At 41.4% G+C, this 13409-nt stretch overlaps 1 protein-coding gene across 1 annotated transcript in view; it reads left to right on the forward strand.

The window, feature by feature from the left end:
- Positions 1–1821: 1821 nt before the first annotated feature.
- The window catches only part of SKAP2 (src kinase associated phosphoprotein 2), a 122827-nt gene continuing 111239 nt past the window's right edge, over positions 1822–13409 (forward strand). The window contains exon 1 of the mRNA XM_072854092.1: positions 1822–2011. Within this exon, the coding sequence (XP_072710193.1) occupies positions 1963–2011 (49 nt within the window). The 5' untranslated portion in view covers positions 1822–1962. The remainder of the gene's footprint in view (positions 2012–13409) is intronic.

The raw sequence follows: 13409 nt of genomic DNA on the forward strand, positions 1-13409 counted from the left end.
AAGTCAACACAAGAAAGTTGGATTATGATTAACCTGAAAAAGGGCAAGCAAATTAGACTACGAGCCATTTTCCTGTTCCTTATGGCAGCTTCCCAAGACTGCACATCTGAAATGTGTAATTTAACATAAGCCCAAAGAGCCCTCCTTGCCAACCGCAGAAAAATTAATCAAACATATTCTTGTACCAGAAGAGTAGGAGGCATTTATACAAATAAAGAGGCAAGATCTATTTATACACATATGCACACAGATGCGTGTACACGTTTATTTTGAAATTAGATAACTAACATAAAAATCATTATGCAACATTATACAGGTCAGTTAGTTAACTGCTTGAGTTTCAGTCAAGATGGCCATAAAATCACGTAATAAAGCTGCAATGCTTTGAAAACCCAGATGTATATGAAATGAGTTGTTCCATGTAATTAAAAGAGATGTGAGAGGTCAGGAGAACAATATAATCTAACACCACATCTACATTGCAGACTTCAGCTGGCACAGCTACATCAAGCAGAAGTATGAAACTGTTTAATACCTGACTGATACAGCTGTACTGCCAGCTGTGCTACAAGTGTTAATATAATTACACTGGTATAAAGGTGAAATTTCATAAATATAACTTCTTTTCCTCGCTGTTTTTTCTACACTGGTATGATACACAGATGTGCTAACATAACTGCAGCTCTAACACAAACACTTTCTGTAGTAATAACATAGATATAGCCAAAACCACCAAGGTCACAGAAGCACAGGCTAAGAGTTTACTTTGACTATTTCTACACTAAACATATGACATCACTGATGTGCTCCAAATACATACGACTAGGGATTTGTGGGAAAAATATATCAAAGCTGCCCCATAAGCAAAACTTCTACAGAGCCAGCCCTTCTAGCAGCCCAGCTGTGTTGCTTAGGCACAGCATCTCTTCCTACCTCTGCCCACACATCTGTGGTAACAGACGCCAATACCAACAGGCCTGTTCCCACTGCTTCACTTTCCATTTCTTATTTCACTGCATGCCTCGTGTGTGCATGTGATTTCCTCCTTTCAAATTCTCCGGCTTGATTTTGCCAGCTGCAACCGTTTGGACATCGGCACAGCCATGGCGATGAGGTCAGGCTGCAGTCTGCTATCCCAAACCCTGAGACTGGTAATGATGGCAGGTCTGCTATCCTAAACCCAGCCACGGGTAATGACAGCAGGCCGAGAGGGGAGAGCAGGAACCAGCAGGGCCTTGCAGAATGCCAGGGCCAACATTCTCTCCCTTATTCCCTCAGCAGCGCCACCCCACCTGCCAACAGGCGAGCTAAGGTCAGCGCCGTGCTCCGAATGAAGGCTGGAAAGATATTTGGAAGAAATTGGGTCCAAAATTTGTCACTCTTCATACCCAGCGACCCCTCCACCACCTTGCCCATCCCTGCGAGAGGTGGCCGGGGCCGCCAGCCCTCGGCTTGGGAAGGGCCTGACGGTTGGGCGGGCCAACCAACGGACCAATCAGAGAGCACCTTCTGAGCTTTCTCATCCAATAGTCAACTTCTCGTGGGCTTCGGGGCGGAGGCGAGCAGATGTCTAACACTGAGCGCCATGTTTGATTCTGGCAAGAGGGACGGGCCTGCACGGTGCCCTCACGCAAAATGGCTGCTGGCAGCGGTCACGTGGGAGGCAGTCCCTCGTGGCGGGGGCGTTGCTAAGGGGGACACCCGATGTTTATACCCGGTGCTGGGAGGGGGATGAGGCGCATGCGCGGCTCTGGAGGGCGGGGGGAGCGCGGAGGGATGGCGAAAGCGTCACGAAGCCCCGCCCCGTGGTGCGAAGCCCCGCCCCCGTGGCTCGCGGCCGTGCTGTTGCGGCCGGGGGGCGGGACCTTCGCTTCCTCGCTGCCGGGGCCGGGAACGGGGCGAGCCGTCGAGCCCCGCCCGCGGGGTGTCCCCGGCCTCCTGGCTGCCCCCGCCGCCCTCAGCATGCAGGGCGCGCTCGCCATCCCCGAGGAGGTCTGCAGCCTCCTGGCAGGTAAGGCCGGCCGCCGGCAGGGAGGGAAGGAAGGAGGGAGGGAAGGAAGGAGGGAGGGAAGGAAGGAAGGAAGGAAGGAAGGAGGGAGGAAGGGAGGGCTTCCCGGGGGGCGGGCGGTGAGCAGGGCGGAGGGGAGGCCGAGGGGGGCGGGCCGGCGGGGGGTGTGACGGGCCGGGGCAGCCGTCGCGGCCGGGGATTGCGGGGGGACCAGCCCCTTGTGCCGCAGCCACGGCGGAGCGCTCCTCAGCGGGCGCTGGGCGCTCGCTTCCACTTCGTGGGTCCGGGGGTTCCCTCCCCTCGTCAGTTCCTCTCCCCCGGTTACTTCCTCTGCCAGTGCCCATGCGGCGGCGGCAGCCCTCCGGCGCGGTGCTGCGGTTCCCTTCCCCGCGGCTGCTCGGCGCACCCGAAATGAGGAAGGAGAGAGGTCCGGCTCCCGCTGTCGGCCTGGCCGTCGTGCTGAGGCTGAGCGCTCGCAGCCCCCCATCCGCCTCTGGGAAGGGGTGAGGTGTTGGGACCTCTGCAGAGCCACAGCAGGGCTGTGGAAGTCCTCTGCTGACACGCGTGTGTGGAAGGAACCGGGCGTCAGGCAGGCCCCGTGGCCCTGTTTCTGAGCGCCGAGTTAACCACCCGGCGATCAGCTGGAAGTTTCTCCCCTTCAGGGTGTGTCAGTGGCCCGGCAGGTACTGTCGGGAGTTAAACCCGGCTGTTCCGGTGCCAGCTGGGCCGTTTCCCTGAATTAACTGAAAAAATGAAAAAAACTCCCAACTTCCCTGCTAAACAGCTTAGGCTAACGTCATCAAAGTGAATTAAGATGTTACTGAATTGCTGGCATATTGTCCTGTCAGTCAAATAAGGCTGACTGTGACTGTCCACGCTCTTATGGATAAGTTGGAGCGTAGGAATGGCATTATTTCTCACCATGAAAAGTTATCAGCAATAGTGTTAGTAGAGACTTAAAAATACCGGTGATGTTTTTTATGTGCAAGGTTTAGGTTTCAGTTTTTTAAAACTTATTTTTTGCTGTCCATTAAAGCAAATTGTATATTTCCAGTTTGGGATTTCTTTTATCTTTATGAAAAAATCATAAAAGGCTTTGCTATCCTGAAACAATTTCAGTTTCAGTGGGAGTATATTTCTTTTGAGAACTTCTCTTTCTGCCACAGGAACTTGTGTAGCTCTGACTAAGCCATTCAAATTAGCCATGCTTTTCAAAATCTTCCCTCTGAAATGAAGTACTCAATTGCATGGCTGGGCACCTGCTAGAATCTAGTGTAGCTCGTCACCTTTGAAGTTTGTCCTTTTTTTAAACATTTTGATTGTAAGAATTAATGCTTGAAACATATTACTCTTACCAGTCAGTCTTCTCATCTTTAAAGCACTTCTGTCAACTGTCCTAAGTGTTTTCCTAACTACTGTTTGTAACTACACTATTTGCAGATCATATCATCTGTAGGAAAATCTGCATGAAAGGCGAACAGAACGAAGGAAAGCTTCTGAACGTTTCTTCTCATGGCATAGATTCTTAATAATAATAAAAAAAATAGCCTTAGAGAGACTTCCCAAGCCTTGGTAGTTTCGGTGGTATTACTGTATTCTGGAACTTGTGATCACATGAAGTGTGTGTGTGTGTTTGTTTCAGAGCTATTTTCACTGTGTGAAGCTGATCTTAGAAACTCTTCAATGTTTTAAGTGCTTTTAGAATTTTTTCAGGGGAGGGTGTGATGCAGGTGTGATCATTCCAGACTGTGATTTGGTTTTTGTCATGGTGCCTGATCTTCACAACTTGTCCTTCTCCCCATCTTTATCTAGTCTCCCATGGAAAGAGCGATATAAAGGTTTGTATTTTGAAGTGAAACTGAGAACACCTATTTTCCCTCAAGGGGGATGTTTATATGTTCTTTCAGTGTCACTATGATCAACAGCCTAAGTTATATACAGGTATCTAGTCTTTGTACAGTGTGTACAGCTTCAGCTTTTCTGAAAGAAAACGAGATGGTTTCTTTAGTGCTGTCTATAGAACTGAAGTTAAGAAGAGAATGGAATGATTTACCAATGATCTTTCAATCTTTGTTTTATTATTATGGTAGCATAAATGCTACATAATACGTAATACATCTCTACAACTGTAACGATAATATTTTCAGCTTAATTTGCTTTCACATGCAATTTTGTTTTGGGACATAATGCAAAATGAGCTTAACACTTGTTAATTTTATAACAGCATAATTATGGAGCAAGCAGAACTCTAGCAGGGTGGAGACAGGGTATTGAGGAACAATTAGAATCATAGAACCATTTAGGTTGGAAAAGACCTTTAAGATTGAGTTCAACCATAAACCTAACACTGCCAAGTCCACAACTAAACCATGTCCCTAAGCACTACATCTACGTGTCTTTTAAATACCTCGAGGGATGGTGACTCAACCACTTCCCTGGGCAGCCTGTTCCAATGCCTGACAACCCTTTCGGTGAAGAAATTTTTCCTAATAAATTTTGTTGGAGCATGTCCGAAGAAGAGCAACAAAGCTGGTGAACGGTCTAAAGCACAAGTCTTGTGAGGAGCGGCTGAGGGACCTGGGGTTGTTTAGCCTGGAGAAAAGGAAGCTGAGGGGAGACCTTATCACTCTCTACAACTACCTGAAAGGAGGTTGTAGTGAGGTGAGAGTCGGTCTCTTTTCCAAAGTAACATGGAGAAGAAGATTCTGGGGAGAACAGAGCTTTGATGCAAGTTACAAAGCCTTGGAATATACAAAGGTTGGCATAATGATATGTGCAATGATAACTGTAATAGTATCTGCACCTGCAGTGGCATTTGCCTCTGCCATGTCATATTAATCTGTAATGGTATCTGCATCTGAAAAGGTATCTGAAATGGTACCTACACCTACAATGGTAGCTGCGATGGTATCTGCATCTGCAGTGACATCTGCATCTGTCTACAAGTGACAAAATCTTGGAATAGAAGCTGTTCTGCGTAATATTCTTGGCTTCTTTTTATTTTTTATTCCTCCTTAATAGTTTGTAACTTTCAATCCTTACTTGCGGAATTATCAAAGGGAAAGAAATGCGAGGATAAGTATGGTTATACAATGTAAAAATTCAATAACCTGATTCCTTTTTTAAAAAATATGAGATTGATTTTTTTTTTTTTTTTTTTTTAGGTTACCAGTCAAGTGCACGAAAGTTAGAAACTAGAGTAGTTCAAACTGTGTAAGCAGTTCATTCACTGACACATTTAGGTTCTGGTAATGTTTAATTATGTAGTCTCCTGCTTTTTGCTCAAACTATTCATGTAGTGAAGATGTATGGTAATGGAGGAAGGAAGGGAGCTCTCTAATATCTTTACTATTCATTAAGCAACTCTTACACAATACAAAGACTGCATTGAGTTGATAGTTATTAATTTCTGCATGCTCTTCTTTGAGGGTGCTTCTTAATGTATTATTTTAATGGCTTACAGGTATTGATTCAGCACCTCTTTGAGATGAGGGAATATTGTTTTCCCGTTGGTAAAATTAGTGTAATAAACAAGATGTGATCTGGGGTCGCGAAAAATAATCAATGGTGGAACAGAATAGAATTCAAATTCACCTGCCTCCATGCTGTGCTGGTTTCTCCAGAAAATAATGTGAGTTGCACGTCTATATTCAGTGGCCATTACGAGTGCTGGGCACTTCTTCATATCAGGTTCTATTGAGAACATGCAGTTAGTATCTAGCAACAAGCACCTTTTTTTAGCCTGCTAGTCACATAGCAGTGAGGCAGTGACAGATACAAAAATCTCATAAATATTGTGCTCTTCCTCCTCTCCTTGGTCTTTTTGGTCTAGTTGGTCTATTCCCAACTTCTGCAACAAGTGGAGGAGCGATCATATGGATTTCCTTATCCCTGCTTAGCCTTGATTGATTGTTGGGAGTACCATCCACCCACTATGCTGAACAAGTAGGAGTCCTACTGGAAAACTTACTAAGTGCTCCTGTAGTTAAACATGGTGATAATGGGAATAAACACACCAGGGGATGAATTAAAGTTGCACAGGAAACTTTCTGACTTGTGAGTTCTTTACTTTGAACCTAAACAATATTATATCTTTAACACAAAAACAAATTCTGTCACACATGCTGGCAGGGTCATTATAGTTGCATGTCAGTGGTGCTGAAATGTTCCAGGCAGAAGCACAGCTTGAGCTCAGGGCTAACTGCATTAGTTGGAAACAGGAGGAAGCTGTTTCTGTAAAGTTGAAGGAGAAAGGTCAGCGTGGCGATGGGCTTATTGCAGAGGATTGTTGGGAATTCACAATCCCATCCTCTCTTTGACTTGTTCAAGTGGTGGGAGGGAAACACTGGAGACAGAAACAGGGTCCTCTGGTCATGAGTTGAACTTCTGGTGGGAAGAGAAAGTAATTTTGTTGCTCTCTTATCTCTCTCTTTACACCTGGGAAGTGTGTGGTAGTGTATATAACTTCTTCATTCCCTGCCTGTGTCTCTGCACCTTCTAGATGGTGCTTGAGATTTTGTAATTTAGTGAAGGAAGCCCAGCCCCATTGTGTCTTTTCTTCTTTTGAAAAGGTACCCTCCGTCGTGTTTATGTGTTCAGCATCTTTTTGTGGGTGTTTGGCAAAGTGGGATGTTACTTGTTTGTTTTTTTTTTTTTTCCTTCCCCTTTCTGTCAAATTATTATTGGTTATGTAGATTGTTGGAGCCCTGCTCATTTTAATTTTTCCTTACTCTTTGATGCATGCTCTAAGTTTTGGCTTGTCCATAGCTGAGAAGGATTTCAGAGGCTGCTTCTTCCCCCCAAAGGAATATTATTTCTCCTGTAACATAAATCAGACTGGTTGCTTCAGTCATCTTGATTGGAAAAAAAACTCTTGAGTTTTTTCAGTAATGGAGATTTAATTGGAGGAGTTAAGAATTCTTTATTTTTTAAAAGTTTTTGATGGTGTCATGAACATTAGATATATGTATCGTTTATATCTTTTCCCTCTTATCTTCATGACACCTGTGACTTTTGCTTTTTTTAAATTCAGTTTTCCTTTCACACTTTGCAGTATTTTCAGTTTGAATCTTCTGTATTCGTATTTTAAGTTACAAAGATTATTGGTATGAAAATGGAATAAAACTCTAGTTTATATGGAACCTTTATCCAGTCCCAATATCCATTTTCTTTGTTCTACTAAACAAAAACCCCAAACTAAACAGAAACCGATGTTCTTGCCCTAGAGACCGTTTCCACCCAGATATTATTCCGTTTGTTTAAATGCTTAGTCATATTGTCCAAATTGCCTTTTTTCAATGTGAGTCCTCTAATTTTTTTCTTCAAATTAATATTGTTTACCCACTTGTTTAGTTGCATCCTGGAAATAGCACGCAGAAGAGGGCAAGGCAAGAAAACTACAAGATGGTGGATCCAGTGCATGAGTTTAATTTCGCTTACCTTTTATTTTTGGGCACTACAGTAGTTATATTTACCCCTGATGCCCAGAAAACTAACTGTCCTTTTTTGACCTCCTTGTCAGCTGTTGCTGGACTTGCTCCTTACATTCTTGTCATAGGAAAAGCCACCTAGGTACAGTGTAGCTCTTCTTCATTGGCTGGTTCAATTTTAAAAGGATATTGTTGTTTAAAACTTTACTCTTTGTTTTGAAGTATCATTTTCACGTTTCTAAGGCTTTAACGAATGCTGGTTCTTGCTGAAGAATTCATCTTTACAAGGTAAACCAGGGCGATTATTGTAGACATCTTTTAAGTAGACATGTATTTACAGCTGTGGTAATATATATGTATTTCAATAGTAATGGAATAAGAGTAGAAACAGTGAGGTAAAAAAAATGCACAGAGGCATTCCTGGTAAGAAATAACCTCCAGTGATTTGAAACATAGTTCAATTGTCTCTGCCATAAATTTGAGAATAAGTGTCATATATGGGTGATAAAAATGGCATAGGCTATTTTTTATATACTCATTATTCACTTAGTTTGTCTTTTTCAATTAACGTGGAGTCTATCTTTCTCATCTGACTGAGTTTATGTTTCTTTCATAATCATATGTCAACAAACCACAATAGATGCAGCATAATGTGGCATACAGTGTAAATCTTTAGGTTAATCCTTAACATTTTTTATTATAGTTCATTTGGAATCACTTTGTAACTTGATCATGATTTGTACTGGTGTGGTTTTTTTCATTATATGCTTAATATGTTACAGCTTGATCTTTTCTCACCTCTTTAATGTAGAGAGAGGATGTTCAACTACTCAGCCAATGAGATTAGATATATCTTGAGATTAAATATCCTTGATTAGAATATTTTTTTCTTTAACTTCTTAAAAGAGTTGTCATATATTTTCTTAATTTGAGGAGTCTTAGCAGTTGGGATGTACTTCTGCTTTCTAAATCACTAACGAAACTGTTGAGTGTCAACGTTTGTCATGATACTCACTTTGTATGTGGCAACATGGCAAGATAGCCTTGCTTTTGGGGATTTAAGGTACAGCAGTTTCTAAAGGCTCTCCTTTCAGGACTTTGCGCTAAAAGGAATGCTCACCTACTTGTTAGGCTGGATCAATGTGATACTTTTAGACATCTTGGAGTGTCAGTCACTTTTAGTTTACATTGTGTTCTGTTTCTATATAAGTAGATATATATATTTTTTTAAAAGACAGTTTAGCTAACTCTGGAGAGAGACTTTTAAATATAGTTGGGAAGGAAGGGGGAGAGCAGGAGCAAAATCCTCCTATTTCTTGATTCAAGAGGACAGGCAGTCACAGATACTGCTTGATAATTTGTATTCAGACCTGTTCCCTATTAATGAATTGCATGAAAACTCTGAAATCAAATTAATTAATTACTTTCTATTGCCAGCCCACGTAAAGCTGAAAGATACGTGGCAGTTTGGTTAATGTTGGTCACCTTTGGACAGTGTGTGTGCACAAATGTGCCTAGCTTGCAGCTACCTTCCAACATTCTCTGGCCTGCCTTCCCAAATTCTCTGGCTTGCAGCCAGCTTCTGGCTCTCTCAGTCCTTGGGGCGGAGAGAGATGGGAAAAGGCTGGTGGCTGGAGGAATTGTTCTGCTGACCTGCCATTCCCTTCTTGTGTGACTGGCAGCGCATCTGCCAGGTGACACCATGCAAGTGTCCCTTGTCATATGATGGATGCGTGTCCAGCCCCGAAACAGGAGCCTGCATTCTGCTCGGGTCACGGACAGGGAGCTGCGTGTGTGCCCTGCCATGTGAGTGGAAACACACCTATCTCATTGCCAGTTTATAATTGTTCTCTGTCGTTTGAATGGCGTGAAGTCATCAGGTGATGAAGAAGTGACTAACTTTTTGATAATGTGATAGACAACATTTTGGTTATCTACTGGAGAAGGCGAGAAAGGAGGACCCAGGACACAGTCTGAGTGCTTCTCTGAGAGTCTGTTTGGCCACCCTGACACAAAAATGAGGTAGTTCTGTCCTAAGTATGTTTGTTAAGTGTGACTTACGTATACGATATTAAGCCCTGTAAACAACAAAAGTGCTATGATTTGTGATGATTAGCACTCTTTAACACAGAACTTGCTTTGGGCTAAAATTTTACAACATTCTTGAAAAAGCCCATCTACGTAGTTGCAGACTTCATTAAAGAAAATAGCCCCAAAGAGTTAAAATGATGAAAAACTTGCAGTGTTGTCTGTTTATAGTCATGGAAATAAGGAGAACCACAAAATGTTTTAGCAATGAAAAGCAAAATAAATCATAACTTTTCCTTGTAAAAGGAACGTAGATGAAAATGAAATTAAAATGGCTTTTCAGCTTTTGACTGTTGTATGAAATGGCAATTAAGCTTTGAACTGTATGAGCCGGTTGAAGTGGACAGAGCTAGACTGTAGCGTGACTTCCCTTTTCTGTCAGTTTGTAACCTGTATTGACAGAGCAATTTGCGAGTGGATCATATCAATTGGATCTTTCAGTTCGGCAGCTATTGTTCATTTCTGGAGGCAAATAATTTCTCTGGGGCATGGATCAGACAAAGTTAAAATCATGAGCTTTAAGAAACAGAGCAACAAATACAGGTCTTCAAGCTATCGGGCAGTCTAACACACAAGCTTAGAAAAAGTTAAGAGATGCTGAAGAGGTTTCCAAAGCTTATTTCTCTTTGAAATTTTAGTGTTTTCAATGGAAACAGCTGAGTTTCTGCAATGTGTGATACTAAATAGCTGCTCAGTTTGTTAGGAACAAACAATTTATGGAAATAAATTAACTTGTTTTGTTGGTTGTGTGGTAACTGGTTAGTATACGTGCTTTTAAATCAGAAATCGTTTCAAAGATGTTTTCTTTTTGGAGTTTATCTTTTATTACCTTTTAAATTCCTCAATGGACCAACTGCTGCTGAAGCATGAAAGAAACACATCTGCACTGAAGTGCTTGTGACTAGTGGCTTACACTTTCCTTTTCTGTATAGCATTAAACTAGCAGAGGAGAGATCAAGTTTTGGATCATCTGGAGAAGGAAGAGCAAGTAAGTGACCAGAATAGCGGTGAGAAATGGGTAAATTTTGCTGCGTCTGCCTGAAGTTTGCTGTTGGAGGCTTGCATCTGTCGCACTGAAATCCTGAGTTCTGTTCTCATTCTAAAGTAAATCACTCTGAGGAATGTCAGAGAAATTGCGTGAATGTTCCCTTATGTTAAGCCAGTGATGAAGCGCTCTCTAACAGCAGGGATTGCTCCTTCCATACTCTTCCACAGTGTGGAAGTACAGGTAGTGAAGAGACGATCATAACTTAGATAACTTTCTTGCTTCTTGTCCAGAGGAGCTTAGTATAAATAAGTTACTCATCTCATGTGCATCTGGCACATCCTGAATGGATTTACAACGCTAGATCAGAAGGTGGCTTCAGCAAGATATATAACATTCTGTGTAACTGTGAGTAGATAAGAAAATCTATGATACAGTAACGTGTAATTTTCTAAGTATGTTTCTTCTTTAGCATCCTGTGGCAGATCATGTGTACATCAGGTCTGTCTTCATATTTTGGCATTATGATGAATCAAGCTATATGCTTTCTCTGGACATATGGAAGTAATAGTATTCCGTGACGAGAACAGTGCATTTTGTTTGTGTCTACCTAAGCTCACAGAACTTGTTTTACAGTCTCACAGGAGAGGGAAGCCATCCCAGAGATGTCTTCTCTATAACTGCTGCTGCTGTTTAGAAACAGCAAACTTATCAGGAGCTTGTGCATGCTTGCTCTCTTTCTGTCTCTCTCCTTCACCCCTCTCCTCCATCTCATTACCTGCTTTTACTGAGAAGAGATGGAGCATTTACTTCAGCCTTGCACCTCCATGGTTGAAAATTCTGCATTATTTCTGCTTTTGAAGTCAAAGCTTTTCCAGAAAAGAACAGATTGTGTCAACAATGTAGTTAGTCCTCAAATTTTCATGTCTACAGTGTATTCTAAGCCAGAAGTGGTAATTCTTTCTCCTGATAACACAATTAAGGAGTATGTGAGGAAAAGAAACTAAGTTATCTCAACATCCGTGTTTGAAAAAAGCTTTGAGAGTCAGTCAGAGACGACCAAATTCTCAGCTCGATTTTGAGGTTTTCCAAGAAATAAAGAAGCCCACTGAGTTCAAATGAAGACTGCTGAGGCAAAGTTCTGTGATTAATTAGTGTTCAAAGATTACTGTGCAAACATTACTCCTTATTTATAAATGTGACTAATTCCTCTAAGCTTTCACATAATGCTGCCTAGGTAGAACGTTGAAGCTGCTATCTAATTTTTGAAATAAATAGGTAAAAGTATGAAGGAGCAAATATTTAATCAGCATGTCCCTCCCAATGTGAAAGGTTGGTCTGTACTGGAAAATCCTGCTGGGTTTCATTGAGGGAAAAACTGTTGGCGGTTTTGTTTTTTTGGCATCAATATAGTAAAAGTATCAGGTCTTTTGACCTAAGGGAGGTTTTGTGGATGGTCAATGTCTTGGGATCACGTGGATCCTCATTTGCCTGCTTGATCGGAAATTACAATCATTGGGATTTATGAAGATGTATAAATTTCCCGTGGGTTAGGACAAAATGTTTCCAGGGATGCTCAGTGTATGGCATAGAGGCTGTCGGGGGTGTGCCTGGAAGATTCATTAATACACATGTTAAGTGCCTTTCCTTCTGTCCTTTTAAAGAAGGAATGCCATAGAACTGAGTGTGCATCCCTACCCTTCAGGGCTGCTTTGGAAAATGTAGTGGGGAAGATTCTCTGTCTTATGAGGAGGGGGATCAACATCATTCTTCCGAACTCTGAAACACTTTACAAAATGAAGATTTTGCCGCATTTTGTGATGACAGCAAACCAATCTAAACATCTAAATAATAATCTGGTAAATTATTTATAAAGAATGAAATCTTTGTAATAGCTATGCTAGTGTTCTCAAAGAGTAACTTTTGACTTAGTTTTCTTGCAGCCTGTAATATAAAGTGGGATACGTTTCTGTTGAACTTCGGTTTTCTAAAGAAAAAAGCAGGCAGTTAAGGCTTTCAGTTAGGAAATGTGCAGCAAATATTAATTTAATGTTGTTTTAAAATGTAAACTTTTGCATGTAAACATTTGAGTGTTACTTATGTATGCTTTCCCTTATTCACTGAACAGTTACTATCCATACAGCTGAGAAATTTAAATTAACAAGCAGGATTTTTTGGTCATATTTCTACTTTTCAGTTTTCAGGATAATCGTATCTTGATTGGTAACTGTAAGAAACTTTTACAGTTAGTTTTGGCAATTATTTCTGTTAACCAAGAAGACATACTACTGGAGGAGTTACACTCCCCCAAATTCTCAGTCACTGCATTGTTTTTATCCTATGGAATGGATATTTGCTATGTTACAAAGAACCATGGTAACTTTTATGGAATGCTTTGATTCTACATGACTATATAAGTGTATCTTCTGTATAAGAATTAAAAATTACAGTGCAGGTTAGAGCTTTAGTTTTTGATTCTACAAGTGCAGGTATGCTTAGCTTCAGGTACATGCTTGGGCTTGACTCCTTTGATATGGTTATTGTGCCTACTAATTGTTTGCAGGATTAAGGCTTTGGATATGAACTTTTAGTCAAGTAGGAAGTTCAGAGACAATGTGAGAACATTTGAAAATACTGTAACCAGTAAGTGACCTATATTAGTAGCTGGGTAGGTGTTACTGCTGCAATAATGAATTACTCAACCATTTTTGTAACTTGAACTTCTGAAATAACATGTCAGTAATACATGCGTAAAGGCTATTTCCATGTTTTAGCTTTATCCCTTACTTTAGGTGATGGAAAGTAATTGTTATAGTACTGCAATTTATTAGGACTTATGTGGCATAATTAAGTGAGCAAGAATCAAATGTCACCATAGGATTTGCTGTGCTAAGCATAA

This window comes from Ciconia boyciana, chromosome 2 (assembly GCF_034638445.1).
Source record: "Ciconia boyciana chromosome 2, ASM3463844v1, whole genome shotgun sequence".
Taxonomy (NCBI): domain Eukaryota; kingdom Metazoa; phylum Chordata; class Aves; order Ciconiiformes; family Ciconiidae; genus Ciconia; species Ciconia boyciana.